The sequence below is a fragment of the Neolamprologus brichardi genome, chromosome 3 (genome assembly GCF_056152115.1).
Source record: "Neolamprologus brichardi isolate AB-2024 chromosome 3, ASM5615211v1, whole genome shotgun sequence".
Classification (NCBI taxonomy): domain Eukaryota; kingdom Metazoa; phylum Chordata; class Actinopteri; order Cichliformes; family Cichlidae; genus Neolamprologus; species Neolamprologus brichardi.
In genome coordinates, this window is record NC_142106.1 from 30,720,011 (window position 1) to 30,741,041 (window position 21,031).

The following is a 21,031-nucleotide window of genomic DNA, read 5'->3' on the forward strand; positions in this document are numbered from 1 at the left end:
TAGTTTGATGTGCTTCATCTCAGGCATCTGCTTTTCTTTCCATTCTGGTTACCACTAGTTTGCACTTTTGAAGGGAGTAGGACACACTGTAATAAGAAATCTAGTTTTTTAGGATATTTTCCAATAGAGATTAGGTTGTGTTTCTTAAAACAGGAATGTTCTAAGTATGTTTTGAGACGATAATCAAAATTTTTGATTCTTGAGTAATGAGTATTTCTCCCTCCCTCTCTCTCTTTCTTTTTCCTGGTAGCTGCAACTGTAACTCGTCCATGCCCAGACCAGTGAAGGTGGTGGCGGTGGGCAGCCAGAGCTACCTGGGAGCCATCCTGCAGTTCTTCGTCACCCAGCTCGCCAACAAGACGTCTGACTGGCTGAACCACATGCGCTTCCTGGTGGTGCCGCTGGGTGAGAGAGCCTGCTTTTGTCTCTTCCTGCAGAGTCAGACTGCAACAAAGTTTTACTGCTTTGCAGGAAGTGATGTCTGGTGCACACAGTCACTTGTCTGCATGCTAATTGGGCTTTGGGAAATGCTGTAACTTGTTAGTATGTCTTGATTGTTGGCACATTGATAGGAGGAACAGGGAGTCGTGTTAGCTCATTAAACTCCTCGATCCTTCTTCCTTCCACATTCTCACCTTCCCGCTCTCTCATTATGTTCATCAGGCTCTCATCCTGTGGCTAAACACCTCGGAGCCCTCGACAATCGCTACAGCTCCTCCTTTCTGGACGGGGCGTGGAGAGACGTGTTCAGTCGCTCAGAGCCACCACAGACAGGTACCACACGTGCCGTCTCCCCTCAGGACATACTTCAGCATTTCGCACGTTTATTCACTTCTCCAATTGTTTTATTTTCTCCTGCAGATCAGTTGGATGTGGCAGGAAGAATTTCCCAATACATCAGCGGAGCTACAGTAACACACCAGTTGCCCATCGCCGAGGCCATGCTAACCTGCAAGCACAGAACGTGAGTACAGATGTCAGCGAACACGCACCAGATCTCTGATCTTTTAGGTCTTCTTTAACAAACACCGCTCACTGTCCTTTTCCCAGGCGAGATGAAGACTCCTACCAGAAGTTCATTCCTTTTATTGGGGTGAGAATTATACTCTTGAGTGGGAACTTTTTACCTTTGCTGCTGCTCATCTTCAGGATCTTTGGCTGACATCCCTTCTTGTTTTCCAGGTGGTGAAGGTTGGTCTGATCGAGTCTGGTCAGTCTCCAACAGGTGAGTGTTTGGAAAATGTCAAAAGATGTTAAAATTCGATTTAGGGTTTCACGCTCTTATTTCCATTTGGGTTATGAAGGAGATGCAGAGGAGGGTGTAGCAGTGAGCCTCGCTGTCCCCTCCACATCACCCCCCTCCCACAGCTCTCCCACCGGGATGATCAAAGAGACAGCCACGCCTCCCTCCTCTCCCTCCATGGGGAGCGTGCTCACAGTTCAAGGGTAAGAGTTCGCTAACATTCATATTCTTTTACAGGATCTTGTTTTATCATATTCCTCATTATCGCAGCAGTGTGGGTGGAATATCGCTAGAAATGGTCTCACATGTCACTGTGTTTTTGTTATAACATGTAACTTGGTATGACGGATTTCCCTGTGTCTGAGGCGAGTTTCCAAATATTTGATTTGGAGATTTCAGTCTTCAAATCTTCATTTCATTCATTTATTTATTTATTTTTAAATCTGATGCTTAAGCAAACAGGCAGCGAGTTGTTCGTGTTTCTCTGAGATCCTCCTCCAAGTTGAGGCTCTCTTTGATGCTTCAGCCACTGAATCAGATGTTTTTTTGCTGCAGTGCCTCTCTGCAGAGCTCTCACTGATCTGATCTTTCACATTTCGCCCTCTGCAGAAATTATTTAGGGAGTGTGTTGAACATGATGAATGAAATTCAGCTGTCAGATTCAAGTCGGTCTGCTCGTGAAGCTGTTAAATTATCTTACAAATGTGTTTGTGATGTAAAGAAAAGTTAGATGTATGTATGTCTCATAATTGGACCAGAGCAGAACCCCTCACTGCATCTGTGTATTCTGCTGAAACTAAAAACTACAAATAATGTCAGATAAATATGTTAATAATTAAGTTCTTCACAAGTTTGACATGAGAGACCAGAGAATAATAGGAAAGTTCAGTTATGAGGCTTTACAGTTGTCACAAAAGGCCTGAGAAAGTCGCTCATGCACGCGCTGTCTGTCCACAGGAGCCCCAGCATGTCCCACGGCGTGGACGCCATCGGTCTGCAGGTGGATTACTGGCTGGCCTCTCTGGCAGAGAAGCGGCGGGAGGGAGAGCGGCGCGACACGGGCTGCAAGAACACGCTGAAGAGCGCCTTCCGCTCGCTGCAGGTCAGCAGGCTACCAGGCGGGGGCAGCAGCGATCCACAGGCCCAGGTCAGCACCATGGCCATGACTGTGGTCACCAAGGAGAAGAACAAAAAAGGTGAGGCGTTTGAAATCTGATGCTTTAAATCATTTTTATGATTATGGCTTTACTTGAAACTAAAATTGAAACTGTATTGCATTCAGCACAGACTGAGGCCATATTACATTGTTATCACTAAATAAGTGTTTTTGACTTGCAGGCTTGTTGCAGTTAGCCACGTTCCCTGCAGATAGGCCCTAAAATAGTTACTGCAAAGCCCTTTGGACAAGTCTTTAAAAGAAATCCCTCAGATCCATGTTCAGAGCGCATACTCTGAGAAGCAGGTTATAGAGATATGTGTCCTCTGTAGTTGGATACTAGAGATTTAAATGCAATTGAAGTAAGCCAGTTTAATCTAGACTCACACTGTCACCCAGTCGTCGTCTCCCTCCACCACACAGCACTTTGACTCTGGTGTTTGTTCCTCCCTTCAGTTCCTACCATCTTCTTGGGGAAGAAGCCCAAAGAGAAGGACGTAGACTCCAAGAGCCAGGTCATCGAAGGCATCAGTCGACTCATCTGCTCGGCCAAGCAGCAGCAGACCATCCTGAAAGGTGAGCTGGATGATCGCGAGCAGCTTTATTGGTTTCTTTCCTGCTCACATTGTAGCTTCTCCTCACCGTCGTTTTCATCTCTCACCAGTGTCCATAGACGGCGTCGAGTGGAACGACGTCAAGTTCTTCCAGCTGGCCGCCCAGTGGCCCACTCACGTCAAATACCTACCTGTCGGACTTTTCGGCTACAGCAAGCCTCCCTCGTAGGGCCGAGCGCCTCGACTCCTCTAACCTGACCTGACCTTTCGACTGCCCTCCACACAAACCCCACCTCTCAGCCACCCGCAGAGCTGAGGGAGGACATAAAGCAGCTGGATTTTCTCCTTTTCCTTAATCTCATTTTGGCTTCAGTTGTCTTATTTGTCTTTAGGGAGAGGATGGAGGGTAGCGCTGGGGTGCAGTGCTGTTACTAGTCACTTTATTATTGCCCCCTTTCTGTGTGTGTTGGTGTGCTCCGTGAGTATGCATGCACACGTGAATGTACAGTATGTGTGTGTGTGGGTGTGGGTGTGGGTGTGTGTGTGTGTGTGTTTACAAGGGGACTACAGCACAAGATTATTAGCCAACTGCCTTTTATGTTTCCGTTCTATGGAATGCAGCAGCATGCAACCACTCACCGGTTTCAAAGATTGCCCCCGCCCCCCTCAGAAGACCCCCGATCCTCACGTGCATGCTCTAAACTAACAGATACACCAACCATGTGCCGCAAACAAACTCCAAATTAGTGCAACAGCGCCTCAGCGTGTGCACAAGTCACTAAGAACGTGCAGCCAAATAACAAAGCTGGCGTTTAATGGATTCCCCCCCGCCCCCCCACCTCACCCTATGTTAGCAGAAAAAAAATGCCCTTCAACAAATCCTGTTGGTTTATTTTTTAATTTCAAGGGCTTCCATACTATATCTATATATATATTTCCTCTGTAGGTGATTTGGATGTCTAATGGCAAATATTTCCTCTTAAAAAAACCAAAAAAAAAAATGAGAAAAAAACAACAACCTGTAAATGTCAAGTGTCCTTTAAAAAAAAGTGCAGTAGTGAGAAATGTCCAACCCTTCCCTGCAAAGCTGTGTCGTGATGCATAGTGTTTGTTACTGTGAAGAGATCCAAGACATCAGGGCAGGGGCTACCGTAGTGTGCATTTTCTTTAATCTTTATTTGCTATGCACTTACCGTACAATTACACGTGGACCGTTTTGGGTGTTTAAAAAAATAACAATAAAGGTTTAACTCTCGTTAACAGCAGAAATAAATACATATGCAACAGAAAGCAGCAAAATGCATGTTTAAACCATCCGAAACTCTTACAGCACTTAACGGGAAAAGCTGTTGTTTTTTCTTTTAGTGTTCGTGCTGTAAAAATGGGAGTTAGTTACTTGCAGTGAAGCACAACGTTGTGGCCGATGTTGTCCCCCCCCCCACCTGAAAAAAAACCTTGTCTTCATTTTATTGGCTAGACTGGCAGCTTTGTTTTCAGTGGGAACAGCAGACCTGGTGGAAACTCTCACAGAGCGTGATCGTTGTCTTTCAGCTCCTTACTGACCTTTTTTTGTTGTTGTTTGTTTTTGCCTCTCCACTACACGCTTTCTCTAGGATGTCATGAGGTGATTAGTGAGTGTACAGTAACTGGTAACAAGTGTGTGTTTGTGTGTGTGTGGTGTGAAATACATGTAATGTGATCAGAAACTTTAAAAAAAAAAAAATCACTTGAGAGGAGAAATTGTTTTTTTTACCATGTGACAGAGGGCATGCAGCTGGTGTGTAAGTGTGCGTGTGTGTGTTGATGTCAGTGACTATTCGATTAGAGCTGCAAAAGCTGCTGTGGTCATCTTGTTCACTTTGTAGACTGGCACAAGGCGAATACAGTTTGTTTTTCTTGATTAAACAGTAAAAATTGGACAAGCTTGAAGGTTAACTGAACTTTTAATGACATGAGGGAACCATTGGAGCTAAAATCTAAGAATGTTTGTGGATTTATAACAGTCGTTTTTAATGATTCTGCCTTGTGTCACCTACATCGTAACACTCTCCAGTGAAGTATTACTAATACAGCTTTTTTAAAATAGTGTTAATGCCAATTTCTTGGTTTAAATAACTTTTTTTTTTTGGTTTGTTTGAAAGTCGATCTCAAAGTGTTTTTTTTGTTTCTTTTTCTCCTGTGTCGGCGTTTAAAGTGTTACAGTTGTGATGTCGGCGGCACATGTTCATCTCTGTTTTTCCTCTCCTGTTACACAACGCTTCGCTAACGAGTGGTCACCGCCGAGCAAACACTCAGCTAGCTGCGGATTGATTTTTTTTTTAGGGATTTCAAAAAATTTGAATGTATTGAATTCAGTTTACGTGTGAACGACTGATTATTTTTGTTAAGACAGTAGAGATCACAGACTTTTAGAAATGAGGCTTCTCTTTTTCCTCGTGATGACAACCACTGAAGGCCCTTACAGACAGAAAGCTAACTGCCTTACATACAATATGTCGGGTTTTCGGGTTCCTGGATGATGGACTGTGGTTTGACGTAGAGGTTGCTCGATCCAAACTAAAAACAGGAGGTTTCATTCCAGTACTAATTCCTTTAAAAGATACTGGCTTAAGCATAAATTGCTGCATTTTCTGAAACAAATCAAAGACCTTTGCTAAGAAAATAGAACAAACTTTTAGTACTACTTTAAAATAACCCATATATACAGAGACTTCACAGTTTAATTACTTCATTCAAATGAATCTAAGGTCCAGAACTGAGCTGCTGTACCGCTTGAAGGAAACAACCTTTGGGTCACAACAGCTTGTGTTTCTGTGAAGTATCCTTTAGATTAAATCTTGATTTTTTTTAAATCAATCAATCAATCAATCCTCCTGGAAACAGAGAGGAGAAACTTAAGAGTTAAAGTGTCAAATAAGAGTTGGTGGAGACCAAAACTGAGCTAAAAGCACAGCAAATATTGGGCTTCTATTCGCCCGATGAACAGATAAACAATTAGAATTAAATGATCAAGCTTCTTTAAATCTGTCTGATCTTTAAATAAGAAACTGCAAATGCATTTACTAGTTGAATATAGCAAACATATTCTGTTGTGTCCTCCCCTTTAGAAACTAAAACAGTTCCCACTCCACATTTTAACTCCTTCCAGTAAAGTCAGCCAGAGTTGAGTTTCTGCATCGTTAGGTCAGCAAAATAAGAACTGTGAAAATAATGATTAAAATACTAGATGCACTATATGGACAAAAGACCTGAGTCAGCTACATGTTACACATGGAAACGCATGCTGTGAAGCTCCCGGCGCACAGTTTTTGTGCTGATGTTAATGTCTATGCCATATCCCTCATCGCTCGGTGACCCCACTCCGTAACTTTGTGGTCGGGAACTTCGTGGATGAGTTGCCATGGTTACTCCTGTTCAGTAATAGTACTTACAGCTGACAGTGAGATATTAAAGAGGGAAAAACTTCAATGGTGGAACCCTGTTACAGCACCTCACTCAAATTCAATGAGCTCTTTGCACCCGCCCATTCTTTCACAGATGTTGTAAAGGCAGATTGTCTGGCTAGATGAATGATTTCTGTGGCAACGGGTCTGAAAACAGTTGAATTGAAACATTAGGAGGTGTGTCTCAATACTTTTGTCCATATAATGTATATTAGGACTCAGTCAATGAGGCAGTGGTTCTTTTCCCCACTACATGGCAACCTCAAAACTTGCATCACTTCATGCATTGTAAACTATTTGCTAAATGTATGAACTCGTAGTGTTGAAATAGTAGGTTTTTCTAACTTTAGTATGGAAGTGTGGTACGGCATTTTTAAATTTGCGAAATTTGTACAATATTTGGAACGAAACCTTCAACTTTTTAACGTAAATTGTAGCTGGGCTCGAGTATCTGCTGTTGGAAGAGACCTCTAATTGAGTCAAAATGCTCTTTGCCTTGTAGTATTGTTAGTCAAATTATTGCAATGATGCGATTTCCTGAAATTAAGCGTAGTCTTTTCATGCCTCTTCAACTTGTGCGCTCAGAGGGAGATCACTGAAACTGAGCATTGGAGGTATTAAAAATCACTGCCAGAAACTAAAATGTGAAGAAATTGTGAGAATATCCAGAGATATGTGGGGTTTTTGGTGGATGCTGATAGCCTGAAAACACCCTACATTAACAGCAAAGTGATCCTTGTTTTGAACTTATTGCATTGTCAACACAGTCTCATTCCTAATCGCCTAACAAAAACTGATTTGACCCCATTTACATGTTCTCCTGCCGTCTCTCTGAACAAGCTGGTTGTTCTGTGCGTGTAAGTCCTGAAAGTGTTGCTATGTATTTTTTTTTTAATACCTGTACCTCTGTACCTGTGTCAATGTGTTTGTGACGATGGTTCCTCTGTCCTTGACTAGTCGTGGTTAGAGATTAGGAGCTGTTCGGTCCATCAGTAATCTGTCAGTGGTCAGCAGTGTCTTTCTCTCTCTGCCGTCCCTCTGGTGATGAGAGAGTCTTCTTCTTCACCAAGCCTCCACAAGCTCACCTTTCTGAGAGCATGCCGTTACCCCCTCACACGTTTTAATTGAATTGAATTTTGCCATCTGTCTTCATGAAAATGGGAGTTACCTGTGAAAGCAGTAGATTTATACCCGACCGAGGTTCTGCTCAGAACAGAGCGCCCTGAGCTTGTGGACTTGTGAAGAGTATTTTGCACATGCCATCATTTCTTCAGCAGCAGTCTTCAGCTTTTTTGCCTTTTGCCTATAACAATACTATAAGAAACAATGATGCTTGTACATATCAGAATAGTACTTGTTATATTGTATTCTTTATTTTTTTGCTTTTGTTTTTTTTAATTTGACATGTTTTGTAGTACCGCTTTTTTCATGATTACGTTTGTCAATCAAACAGATGTGGGATGAGAAGTGGAAGTGTTTCATTGTTTCATTGTTTTTTTTTTAAATAAAGATATTCTTGATTTGTAGCCCTGTCTCCTCTTACCGGACTACAGATGTGTGCTTGTACTACAGCTCCATACAGCTTATTTCTGAAGTGGAACAAACTGATGCAGACACTGTAGCCTGTCTGGATAAATATCACTTAATATGTGCTGCTCAATGACGTAAAATTGCAGAAATAATGGGAACTTTACTAATTACAGTCTTTGTTGGAGATAAACAAATAAAGCCATGTTAAAGTTGGAGAGTAAAATCCGATTTCTGATGAATGCATAAAGTGTAAATAAGCTTAGCACATGATACTTATGAAACAAGGCAGCGGGTCCTGTGGATGGAGGATGCTGGTGACATCATCGGACAAAGAGCTTTAGCAAACCAAGAGAATTATATCCAAACTTCTGTTTTGTAAATAGTCTACGAGTTTTAAAAAAAAAATTATTATTCATATCAAGTGTCTGTATTGTTGTTGCTTTTAATTTTTAAAACAATCTTTTATTTTAACTAATCATCTATATAAAGATGTCGCCGAGTGAGCGTTTTACAATTACATGTTTTCCTATTTTACCTTAACGTTACTAAACAATACCATGCAAATAGCATAATAATTTACACTATGTCAATTTAGGTTATTATATTAAATAGAGTCTTGAGGGAAACTGATATACCGTAAAATTCAGACGCTCGGATGTCGCAAGAGCGGCAACTCGACTATACGCATGCGCAAGATGTATTCCCCGCCTTGACTGAAAAATGTCAAACGTGAATCATCTTAGTGCTTTTTCGATCTTTGGTTGGGGTCTCTGGGAACTCAGCCATTTCGTTTTCTCTGTCAAATTTTGAAGCACATCCACAAAATAATCAGTTTTATGCCGAATAAAGGTTCAGTCGCTTATACTGTGAACACCAAGGTTAAAGTTAAAAACACAGCTAAATATTAGCTGTGTCCACCCCGTCCTCTACTGTCAGGTAACAGCTGGGTAAGTTAAAGTGAAGAAAAACGTAAACAGCAGCTAGCCAAAGTGGCTTTTAGCTCAGTTAAACTTGTTGCCGTAATCGCATTAAAGTAAACTCAGTAGCGTGCGCGAGCTATTTCGGTTTATCTACAAATAACGGCAGGCGTGTTAATTCAACAAAGCAGGTGTGCTAGCGGCAGCTCTCGTCACCCAGCAGACTTCAAAGTAAAGCTAATTTTAATTTAACGGCTTCTTTGCGAAGTGAATTTTAGAAAAACAAGCGGACTGTGTTTTTGTGTATTAGTACAAGTTGCTTAGCGTTCAGAGAGCACTCTCCGTTTTGTCCTTGGATGCCGTTATCTTCCCATTGCCACTTGTCTAACTGTAAATGAAGTTTTATTTTGAAAAACCGGCGCCGGACGCTCGTTCTTTTTGGTAAACTTGACGCGGGTCTATCCGGAGCATCACAACATTGTGCTGCCGCTTTGTTCGAGGCTCTGTAATCGCTGCGTTTATCTTCGATGAAGGTAAAACTGAGGATAAATAATAATAATACCTGCACTACGGTGCACTTAAACGGTCAGAATAGATTGTAGTTTATGTTGCATGAGGGCAGTTTGTCGGTATATTTGTAGCAGTGGGACGGCCAGGTCGATAAATCTGTCGCTAGAAATGAAGCGTCGCTCTTTAGGCGGTGTTTGTTGCGGGATTATGTGTGCATATTGTAAATAATGCAGCCCTGCGTGTGCTGCTGCTGCTGATGATAAGGATATAATAATGATGCGCATCTCTGTGTTGTGTAACACCTTGGAGGATCGGGCCTGCACTGTTTACAAACAGGCTGCATGTCGGGACCAGACACATCAACACGTTTTCAGCGATGGACAGTCATTTATTTGGCCTTATGTTCATCGTCTGTTGTAGCTTTATGCTTTTTGAGCAGTGCTCTCTGCTGTCGGTCACCTTCACTGATCTGCTGACTTCCTCCCCGGCATTAGGCCTCGGCCATCCACCGGCTCCTGCCTTTATTCGTGGCTCTGAAGGGTTTAATTCAAACGTGAGAGGTGTGCGATCGCGATCATTTCCTGCTGCCGCTCGTTTGTCCGCCCGCACAGTTAGCTCTGTTCTTCTGCATTTGTGAAGCGGTGGACTTGAAAGGAAGCGTGAATATTGGTGCATTGCAGTCAAGTGTATGAGGCAAGATGGGAGGGGGTGGGAGAGGAGGATGGGTGAGAGAGGAAGGGAGGGAGCAGGAGAGGAGAACAGAACAGGTGCGCCTCCTCCATCAAAGCTGGGAGGGAGAGAAAGTCACGATGTTGCACATTTGGCTCCTCTGACGACCTCTTTCTCCTGCTGCGGCTGCAACCGTTTCACTTACATCTGGTCAATAATGAGACAGTGCGCATGCTCAAGGGGGAAAGTCGCCGTTTACTGTGCCAGAACTGGCCCACACTTTGGATATTGGACTTTGTAAATGTTATCTAAATATTAATACGCAGCATGAATGTTTCTCATTTCCTGGCTGGAAGGATTCACAGTGCACACGTGTATCTGCCAGGCTCATCATGGACATGACTAATCATGACTAATGATTTAAAGACCATACAGCACTACATTTACTGTGAGTACTCCCAGAAGATCAGGAAGTCAATTTAAAGATCTGCCTTTAGGTTGTGAGAGATCAGTTAAAGAAAATAAAACAGCTTTAATTCAGTCCATCTTAGGTTGCTGTGTCTTTATAGTTATTATATATGTTTATGTTCTGGGTCTGTGTTACCATCTGATTGCTGAAAAGGTGTTATTACAACTGACTAGGCTGCAAAATTATTCCCGTAATGATATTTGAGATTTAAGAGAATTAGCTTTTTAGTTGCCATATATTATGTTTGTAAATTAAATATATTTTTCGTTTTTTTGCACTCAGTTTTCTTTTTACACCTAAGCTGACTGATGCAACGACTTAATTGTTCATATTCATCATTTATTTTAGTCACAGGAATGAAAAAAATTGAAACATTTGGGAAAAACTCACATTTTCAAAGATTAAAGTTGTTTGATTCTGTCAGATGTAAGTGGAAAATTTTAATCATGATAAAAAGTGTAACTATTAATTTAAGATTAAAGTTGTAAATGTATGATTAAGAATTACAGGAAAGAGGTTTGATATTCTAAGGATTTAAAAAATAGTAAATCTATTAGGAAAAAACATAAAAAAAATTACTGTAAAAATACAATTTTCTAAAGGTTAGAGCTGTGAATATGTGAAGAAAAAGAAAAGATGGATGTTCTAAGAGTGAATTGGTTAGTTTATTATCTGGCATAAATACAAAGAAAAAATATGCTCAAATGTTTTTTTGTATTAAAGATGTAAATTTATGAAGGGCAGAAAAATTCCAACTTAACAGAATTTTTCTGAGGTTAAAGTAGCAAAGTTACACTAAAAAGTGATATTTTTTTTAGAGATAAAGATGTAATTGGAGAAGGAAACTCAAGTTTAAAGACTAATATTCTCTGCGGCGGGCAGCACGGTGGCACAGTGGTTAGCACTGTTGCTGCACAGCAAGAAGGTCCTGAGTTCAATTCCACCATCAGGCCGGGGTCTTTCTGTGTGGAGTTTGCATGTTCTCCCCGTGTTTGCGTGGGTTCCCTCCGGGTACTCCGGCTTCCTCTCACTGTCCAAAGACATGCAACTTGTGGGGATAGGTTAATTGGATAATCCAAATTGTCACTAGGTGTGAAAGTGAGTGCGAATGGTTGTCTGTCTCTGTGTGTTGGCCCTGCGACAGACTGGCGATAATGGATGGATGGATTCTCTGAGGCTATAATTTGATCCATTTGCTGGCTTTTTAAGAGTCTTTTACTTATTTGTATACAATGTATAAATCCAATTTCTAACCTACGACTGCTCAGTTATGCTGCTACAGATGTTGGGACATTTGTCTTAGTTTAAAATAACATTTCATCCAGATGTCCGTCTGGCTCTAAATCCGACGCCGCCGTGATAATCGTTGCCCCGACCTCACAAGGTTAGCTTTGTTCACTGATCACTTCTGCTGTTAATTGGATTTGCTGGTCTGTGTTTGTTTCAGGCTAAATTTACTTTAATTATACGTCCAGTATACAATCTCACAGACAACTTTTCTCTTTCTCTCTGATGTCGGGAAGCTTTTATACAGCGTGCCTTCTGTTCATAACAAGACACGCTTGTGCTGCGTGGTTTTTGTTTTTCATCCATCTCTTTTAACTCCATCATTTACAGGATGATGCCAGACAGTAAATGAATCTCAGGAACAGTCCCTTCATTCGCGTTGTCAGTGTTTCTCATTTTGTTCTCCTCATTACTTTTGCTGCGTTTGCTGCCATTTTCTTAGTTTGCGCCACATCATGTCCTTAAGTGTTTCCAGTGTTGTATTGCTCATTCATGAGCAGGTGGATAGAGGAACTGTTGGCAGTGCTGGGTTTGAGTCATAATGAAACCTTTGACAATATCATATTACTCCACTATTTGTCTCATCTGCTGTGTCATTATGTCCTCACGCCGCAAATTAATCATCGCTCGTTTCTGTTTCTTTGCCACCTTCTGTGGCAGGATGTGGTTACACTGAACACCTAATGTTTTGAGGGTGTGAATGTGAATCCAAAATGTAAGTAAATGTAGGTTTTACTTGCCTTTTCTCACAGTGTGTGTGAAACCTGGCAATGTCCACCATGGTGTATCCACGTGAAGAAGCCCTGGAGCGACTGAGCCAGGATGAGATCGTCCTTAACACTAAGGCCGTCATGCAGGGTCTGGAGACGCTGCGTGGCGAGCACGCCCAGCTCCTAAACTCTCTGCTGGACTGCACCCAGCCACCTGTTGCACAAGAGAAGTCGGGGCTGCTGCGCAAGAGTCTGGAAGCCATTGAGCTGGGTCTGGGAGAGGCACAGGTGAGAGACAGACACTTAGGTTTTTGACGTTTCCACTGAATTGTACACTGAAGTTCACACTCTATTGTGAACTTAATACAATAGGATGCTTTTATAAGGTTTTTCAGGGTCCTAATGTGTATCTGTGGACCAAGGTGTTTGTTCACCTCCTGATCATGTGGCAGAGTTGGTGCACAAAGAAACAAACAAACAGATATTTTTGTGGTTATTCTAATAGGATTTTTACAATTTCCTTTTACACCAGGTGATCATCGCCCTGTCCAGCCACCTGAGCGCCGTGGAGTCGGAGAAGCAGAAGCTGCGCGCTCAGGTGCGCCGCCTCTGCCAGGAGAACCAGTGGCTGCGGGACGAGTTGGCTGGAACGCAGCACAAGCTGCAGCGCAGCGAGCAGAGCGTCGCCCAGCTGGAGGAGGAGAAGAAGCACCTGGAGTTCATGAACCAGATCAAGAAGTTCGACGACGACGTGTCGCCCTCTGAGGAGAAGAACCAGAGCTCGGGCGGCAGCACAGGCGGGGACGCTTCAAAGGATAATCTGGATGACTTATTCCCTAATGATGATGACCAGGGACCAGGTATGACATCAGCAGAGAGGCCTTAATGGGATGACTCAATTTAAGATGAGTACATTGGGATTTTACTGATGAATTTGTGCTCAAGCAAGTCAAAGCCTCACATAAAGCTGAGATCTATCATTTAATACTGGAATGAGTCTGAGAGGCACACATGTTATGTAGGGATTGTTTGTTTTTGGCTCCTGTGTGACCAAGACAGTTTGAATGAATTATGATATAACGATTTGATGAGGTTAATCATCGGTTCACAGTACAGGCTGTCCACGGCCCAGTTTAACAGAGAGAGTGCCGAATGTGGTACACCACAGGAAGAGATAACTGGTAGCTCACTGGGTGTTCAGTGGGTGTTATGCAGCGTTCACTCATGCACATGTAATGATGACCGACCACAAGCCGCCTTGTCTCATCTATTCATGCTGCAGCACTTGCTACTTCAAGGAAACATCTGGCATACATACACATGTGAGTTAAGAGTGGGCAGACATTTTACTTTAGTTTTACAGTTTTTAATCATTGCTTTATTTTTAATCTTCTGAACTGCAAGTCATTTAAATAGTTCAACTTCTGTGCTATAGGTTTTTTTAGCAGCTCTTCAACAAAGCACATACAAAGATAAATCAGTTGTGTCAGTGTATGCAGCGCCTTTAGCTTTCCTGCAAATTAACCACACGCTACGTGCTGAACCTTCATTCGCTCTTACAGTGAAATATACATTCAGCCATAGTCTGAATGGCTAAGCGTTCAGCAGCAGCAAGAGCATAACAAGCAGGAGAGAGGGTAGAGAGTACAACACATAGCTTTTAAAAGGCTTTATCTACTTTTTGGAGAACATGACTATCATCAAATTATATAAAGGAAAAGAAAATCTTGTTACAGAAGCTTCCTCCATTTCCTGCTGGAGTGCTGATCACTACAGCAGATCTGACTTCATGTTTTTTATCCACCATATGTTCTGCTTGGATCTGACAGTAACTTAGTTACCATTTTTCAAAACTGATGGAGTACTGAACAAATCATTCATTTGAGAACTTCATGTAACGCTTTAAAAACTTCTAGTAGGTAGTTTTGCTTATTCTCGACAATGCTGTGCTTCGTGTCACAGCCCAGCCTAGTGGAGAGGTGGCAGCCCAGCAGGGAGGCTACGAGATCCCGGCGCGCCTCAGGACGCTGCACAACCTGGTGATCCAGTACGCCTCTCAGGGGAGGTACGAGGTGGCTGTGCCGCTGTGCAAGCAAGCCCTGGAGGACCTGGAGAAGACATCTGGGCATGACCATCCAGACGTCGCCACTATGCTCAACATCCTGGCTCTGGTGTACAGGTGGGGGCTTGAGAGTGTGGACGCTTTTTATAAACTATTCATTGTTGTAAAATAAAGCCTCTGAACACAGCGCCATGGGTCTGTGCTTTGTGTTTTGTGCTCCAGGGACCAGAACAAATACAAAGAAGCCGCTCATCTTCTGAATGACGCTTTAGCCATCAGGGAGAAGACACTGGGGAAGGACCACCCAGCTGTGGCTGCAACCCTCAACAATCTAGCTGTATTATATGGCAAGAGGGGCAAATACAAGGAGGCTGAGCCTCTCTGCAAGAGAGCACTGGAGATCAGAGAGAAGGTACAATTGCAGTTTTGTTCATATTTGTGTTTTAGCAACTGAATCACCTTTTGATATAAAGGTTACATAAGCAGACAAGTTACCCAGACAGTCTCCATGTGGTCACGTGATTGTAGTTTGTGTTGCAAATGTGTGGTTGTCTCCCTGTTGTAACCAGGTGCTGGGGAAGTACCATCCAGACGTGGCTAAGCAGCTGAACAACCTGGCCCTACTGTGTCAGAACCAGGGCAAGTACGACGAGGTGGAGTACTACTACGGACGAGCCCTGGAAATCTACGAATCCAAGCTCGGAGCTGATGACCCCAATGTGGCCAAAACCAAAAATAACCTGGTGGGAACTTAATTTGCACTACAGACTGTAAAGATGGGTGTAGCGTCAGGGTTTAGAATGGCCAGCAGGGGGCGACTCCTCTGGTTGTAAAAATGTGTCTGGTTCTGTAAAGGTTTTTGGGAAAACTCCCCTGCTGTTCATGTGATTAAAGACGGTAGTAAATGCTGCCCTGGTGAGCTTCTGGTCTCAGTCACGGGATTAAAGTCTGAACATCGTGTCGCATTCAGTAATTTTTTTATATTTTCCCTTTAGAGCCAAAAAGGAGGATAAAGAAAATATAAATTTATGTTTGATTGACAAGCTGCTGTTTTATGAGCGTCCTGTGTCAGTTAAAAGGACAACAGCTAAGCGTTCACCTTGGGGCTTCTCACTGGGACCAATTAAAATCTAATGTTGGCTATGCCCATCTTTTATATACAGTCTATCATTTGAACACCCTTCTGCCTCTTCACCGTTTCACTACCTTTATAGTTTTGTTCTCCTGTGACTATTTCACCTATTTCTAAGATGTTTTATTTATTTCTAGAAACACTGTTCACTGATCAGGATTGTCGGTGCTTCCTGTTTCTCTTTAGGCTACATGCTACCTGAAGCAGGGGAAATTTGCAGACGCTGAAGCTCTGTACAAAGAGATTTTGACCAGGGCGCACGAGAAGGAGTTTGGCTCTGTCAACAGTAAGTAGAGCCAACAGGCAAACAGCTGAGTCACACTGAAGTGACTGTATCAGATCCTGCTGGTCACAGAGTTACTCAAAGTGCCAGGACTGGGCAGAGAGGAGCAGGCTGCGAGTCAGGCTCAATTTACATCAGAAGTCTTCCTGTTAGCCTTGTTTTTTTAGATTCAGGCTGTGGTTTGGTCACACCCCGACGGCCGCATCGCTCTGAGTTCTCAGCAAGTCAGAGGATTTACACTGAAGCTCGCAAAGCAGCTTAATGCTGATGGTTTCCTCCCGCCTATCCAGCTAAGTCTATCAAACCCTTATGTGCTCACATGCTCAGCACGAGAGCGGGCTTTAGCTGGGTTTGGTGAGTGACAGCTGCGTGTTTACATGAAATCAAATGTGTTTACATAGACAGAGAGGCATTACCTCAAACTAAAAATAGGTCATTTCAGGATTTTGGTTATTTTTCAGGACAATTAAAATACTTTTTAAACTCAAATCCAACTCCATGCTATATTTCAGGACTCTAGACAGTTCCTCCTTAATCATAACTATTATTTCCCTTTTAACCCAACTTTTTTTTATTTGAATGCAACTGCTTTTGAAGGGCAGCCATGGAAAATGTGCCTGGAATGACCAAATTACAGACCATATTAGAGGATATCCAGCAGACTGAAGTGTCATTCATAATTATTGGGTTATTTTTAACTATGATTTTAACAGTGCAGAACAATAAAAAGCATCTTAAGTGCTCTTCAGTGTGGGTTTGATGGCCCACACATGATGTTCTTGTATAAAAAAAGTAATTATGTGATATTTCTGTCTGTTGCAGATGATAATAAACCAATCTGGATGCACGCTGAGGAAAGAGAAGAGAGCAAGGTAGGCAGGCAACACATTATACAGTGGGTATAAGGACAAGGTCTTTTTGTTGTTTTAACTTGCTGCCTATCGGACCAGCATTTCGTGCTTGTCTCCTGCTTTCTGACTCTTTTAATATTAATCTGTGTCACTCTTTCTTTCAGGGCAAACGCAAGGACTCAGGCCCATATGTAGAGTATGGGAGCTGGTACAAGGCCTGCAAGGTGGACAGGTAAATCAGACATTTAGGTCCACTGGAAACAGGTCAAAGTCTAAACTGTCTGATCATGTATGTGACCTAAATAACTGTGAATGTCTACCAAGGGAGGCTACTCTGATCTGATCGCCTTTTTGTCTTTTTAAAAAGATGACAAATAGTAACACAGAGGAACAGAACAGGGAAACTATCATCACCAAAAAGGAAGAGAAACAAAGCGAACTAGCTCATTACAAACCTATGTTTGCCTCAAAAGACTAGAAGTTAAACCACTGACTTTATCAGTCTGCGGTTCATCATTCTTCTAGTTTTATAGTAGAAACGGCACATTTCCATCCCTTTTGTTTGAGGAACAGATACTTTGCAGACTGTGTAACAGTAAACTTCTCAAAGCAGCAGAGAGTGTTTGCTTTGTGGTTCAGTTTGGGAAAGGTCTAACGCTTGATTGTTTAACCCTGATTGATGGATTAGGTTACTTTTAAAAGATCTAAAGGGAAAAAAAAAGCTGGATTTCTTTCTTTCTCAACAGCCCAACAGTGAACACAACCCTCAAAAGCTTGGGAGCTTTGTACCGTCGCCAGGGCAAACTGGAGGCCGCAGAAACACTGGAGGAGTGCGCCAGCAAGTCACGCAAACAGGTACAATAGGAACCCTCTCGACGACGGCTGTTTGGCCGTTTGAATTACCGCCATTAGATTAGTCATCTGGGCTCTTTTCAAGGATTTTTCAGTTAAGCGAGCGGATTTGTTCAACAGGCATTCCAGCTACGATTTATTGGCTCATAAACTGTGTGCCAAAGTGATTTAAAGATCAGTCGTACTAATGTTTGCACACAGTAAAGAACACATGCTGCGTCTGCTGTTGTATAAAAGGTTTTTTTTTTCAGGCCCTTGCATCACCCTTGTCTTTATTTTCCTGTCTCAGGGTATTGATGCCATTAACCAGAGTAAGGTGGTGGAGCTGCTGAAGGACGGAGGCTCTGGGAGCGACAGACGACACAGCAGGGAGGGAACGAACGGACCTGGTGGACAGAGAGGGGAGAACGAGGGCGACGACTCGGCTGAGTGGAACGGGGTAACATAAGTTTGGAAGCTAATAAAGTAGCAGTATGTGTTCACATTGACTGGATGTGACTACAGCGTAACCACAGTGTGAATAATTTCATAAAATACTGTAGAAATCCTTGTCTGTGTGTCTGTTCTAGCGTGCCTCAAAGAAGGTGTTTTTCTAAAGTGTTACTGTTGCACATCTCGCCCTCAGGATGGTAACGGGTCTCTGCGCCGCAGCGGCTCCTTCGGTAAGATTCGTGATGCTCTGAGAAGGAGCAGCGAAATGCTGGTGAAGAAGCTGCAGGGCAGCGGTCCTCAAGAACCCCGCAACCCAGGGTAAGACTACTGCAGCTGTGCAGTCAGGTTATAGTTATGGTTACTTCAGTTTTTCTTCTCACCAGTCCAAATTACATTCGCACTTCAGTTCCCAAAGCTAAAAGTACATCTTCAAAAAAATTCAGACCAATTATAACACTGTTCAAAACTGAAACATACGCTCACGAGCCAAATTATTAGGTACGTTACTTGTTCATCTGCTTGTTAACTGAAAATATCAGTAAATCACCTGGCAGCAACTCAAAGCATTGAGGCATGGAGACATGGTTAAAAGGACCTGCTGAAGTTCCAACTGAGCATCAGAGCTAGAAACAAAGGGGATTTAAGTGATCTGAGTTTTTCTTACACAAATATCTCGAAAGTTTACAGACAATACTGCGAGAAAGAGAAAATATCCGGTGAGCAGCAGTTTTCTCTGCGAAAATGTGTGGTTGATGTCCGAGGTTAGAGGAGAATAGGCAGAAATGCTGATAGGGATGCAACAGTTACTCAATTAACCACTTGTTACAACAAAAGATGAACATCTTTGAACACACAGGATGTTGAAGCACAAGGATGATTCTCATAATGAATGTGCAAGCAGGAAATCTGCATCAACTGTGTGATGCTGTTGTGTCAACATGAAGAAGTAATGAGTCATGTTTCCAGGATGTTGTTGAATTGAGGCAGCTCTGAAAGAGAAAGGGGGTCCAACCTGGTACCATAAAGGCGTACCTAATAAAGCGTCCAGTGGGTATATAGTTGAGTATAACATTTACAATTGAGCATGAAGGTTGCGTGACCTTGTAAATAAGATCCACGATGAAGCCTTAATTGCTCGGGAACCATGATGGGTGGTCTGCCTTGTCCATTCCTAAATATTACTCAAATCACTCAGTTTTGTAAAAATACTTTCTGTCTTTAACTCATTACTGATCTGAAGTTTGTGGTTTGAGTTCACTGGTAATCGTGTGTTTCTGTACAGAATGAAGAGAGCCAGCTCCCTTAACTTCCTCAATAAGAGCACCGAGGAAACCACACAGGTACTTTATTCCTCATAGCTGCGATTTAAATTCTATCTTTCGAATTAAATATCGAGTCCAGGTGATTGTCTGTTACCTGACAGAATATGCACAGCGTTTTCTAACCCAAATACTAACACGACCTGATCTGACTGCAGGATGTCAACTCTGGACTCTCAGACAGCAGGGGGCTAAGCGCCAGCAACGTGGACCTATCCAGACGCAGCTCCCTGCTCGGCTAGATCAGAGACGGGAGGCGGGATCCGGGAGGCAGAAGCGGCCCGAGGAGGAGAGGCTGTTTGCAGCTCGGTTTGGTCCAACTACACACTTAAAGCTCAACGCCAGATCAAACACTTTGCGCCTGCAGCATATTTTTTTAAAGAACACTGAGGAGGAGGGAAAGCATTAGCTCCACACTCGAGGTCGTCCTCTGAGACGCTGCTGCTTCGCTGTATAAAACGCTGCCATCGATCAGAAAAGAGAATATTTAGATACACATTTACGAGCATGCTGCTTACTAGTTCGTGGAACGTCTGCACCTGAACGCCTCGTGTTTTTTCTGGGGTTTTTTTGGGGTTTTTTCCACTCACAGCACCGTAGCAGAGCATCGTGCGTTATGACGAGTCGGTTCCTTCAGTCCACATCTCTTATGTGCAGAAACTCAACCTTAGGTGGGCTAATTATAATCTAGGTCCAGTCCAGTTTCACCAGTAGCATGAAGTAGACACAGACACTAACCATCCACCTGAAGCATATTGCAGATGGTAAAAACGGTACTACCTGAAAGATAGAGCAGAGGTGTAACAAGAGAATACAAGCATCATTAGCACTAACTATTTCAACCTCACTTTATGCCTTTTTTTTTAATGTAAATACAGATTTAAATTATTTGGTATTTGATTCTCTGTGTATAGTGCACTGATTTATTTCTTTGTTTGTTTGTTTACACTTTATTTCTGGTAAAGAGGGTCTCATTTAGAAGTAAAACACTACCTGTATGAAGGGCAGAGACTGGAGATGAAGGAAAAGAATGTGTGATGTGAAGGTGAAAGGTTAATGGGCATTGGTTGATTGTATCCATGACACTAAATGCTGATAAATGTATTACCTCAACCGTTCATATCCGATACCAAGTTGTCAAAGTTTCACTATAATCGTGTGCTTTAAATGTGACAGTACTGTATTTCTAGCAACAATCTTGCTATCTACTGAGCATACTTTGATGGGAATGGTTATTCATTTCCACCGGATTGGGTTGTGACAGTGTTTGGGGGCAGAAACTGCACTTTTTCATGAGTCAAAAGACAGAAAACGGGCCAGGAAATTCATTTGAGGAAAGATTTAGAAATGAATCTTCTTTTTTTTTGTTTGTTTGTTTTAATTTTTGGGGGTTCACATCCTCTAAAATGATGCCGTTGCGTTCCTAGTGACTTAATTTAAAGTCACGTTAAAAGAGCTTTTAGGGGTTGTGCGTAATCCAGGACATACTGTTTCATGTCCCATTTGTGATCTTCCTATTTTGCACTGCAGGTTTAGGAAAAGATCATGTTTTATGTTAAAATTCTGCCTTTCATAGCATTTCCGTTGGGAAAAAAAAGTCCTTTACAGGAGT

The 21,031-nt window shown here is 42.5% G+C and overlaps 2 protein-coding genes across 6 annotated transcripts in view; both read left to right on the forward strand.

Annotated features, from left to right (window-relative positions):
* The window catches only part of pacs1b (phosphofurin acidic cluster sorting protein 1b), a 70,914-nt gene extending 63,008 nt beyond the window's left edge, over window positions 1-7,906 (forward strand). For 2 of the 3 annotated variants that reach the window (XM_087836261.1, XM_087836264.1), the window contains exons 16-24: window positions 251-405; window positions 664-774; window positions 862-964; window positions 1,051-1,093; window positions 1,183-1,225; window positions 1,305-1,446; window positions 2,201-2,439; window positions 2,856-2,975; window positions 3,064-7,906. In XM_087836261.1, the coding sequence (XP_087692387.1) occupies window positions 251-405; window positions 664-774; window positions 862-964; window positions 1,051-1,093; window positions 1,183-1,225; window positions 1,305-1,446; window positions 2,201-2,439; window positions 2,856-2,975; window positions 3,064-3,182 (1,075 nt within the window). In that variant the 3' untranslated portion in view covers window positions 3,183-7,906. Of the gene's footprint in view, window positions 1-250; window positions 406-663; window positions 965-1,050; window positions 1,094-1,182; window positions 1,226-1,304; window positions 1,447-2,200; window positions 2,440-2,855; window positions 2,976-3,063 lie in introns of all 3 variants that reach the window. The other variant, XM_087836258.1, reaches the window with a different exon arrangement.
* Window positions 7,907-8,753: 847 nt separating this feature from the next.
* Window positions 8,754-21,028, forward strand: klc2 (kinesin light chain 2). Of its 3 annotated transcripts, XM_006805484.3 has the most exons (15): window positions 9,296-9,376; window positions 10,379-10,470; window positions 12,531-12,776; window positions 13,021-13,348; window positions 14,451-14,667; window positions 14,773-14,962; window positions 15,120-15,293; window positions 15,869-15,968; window positions 16,788-16,837; window positions 16,981-17,048; window positions 17,563-17,671; window positions 17,958-18,107; window positions 18,294-18,418; window positions 19,383-19,440; window positions 19,578-21,028. In XM_006805484.3, the coding sequence occupies exons 3-15, from the start codon at window positions 12,549-12,551 to the stop codon at window positions 19,659-19,661; spliced, it is 1,881 nt and encodes a 626-aa protein (XP_006805547.1). In that variant the 5' UTR covers window positions 9,296-9,376; window positions 10,379-10,470; window positions 12,531-12,548; the 3' UTR covers window positions 19,662-21,028. The 3 variants fall into 3 exon arrangements, with proteins under 3 accessions (XP_006805548.1, XP_006805546.1, XP_006805547.1); XM_006805485.3 differs by lacking the exons at window positions 9,296-9,376; window positions 10,379-10,470 and adding an exon at window positions 8,754-8,873; XM_006805483.2 differs by lacking the exon at window positions 10,379-10,470 and having other exon boundaries at window positions 9,290-9,376.
* The last annotated feature ends 3 nt before the right edge of the window (window positions 21,029-21,031 follow it).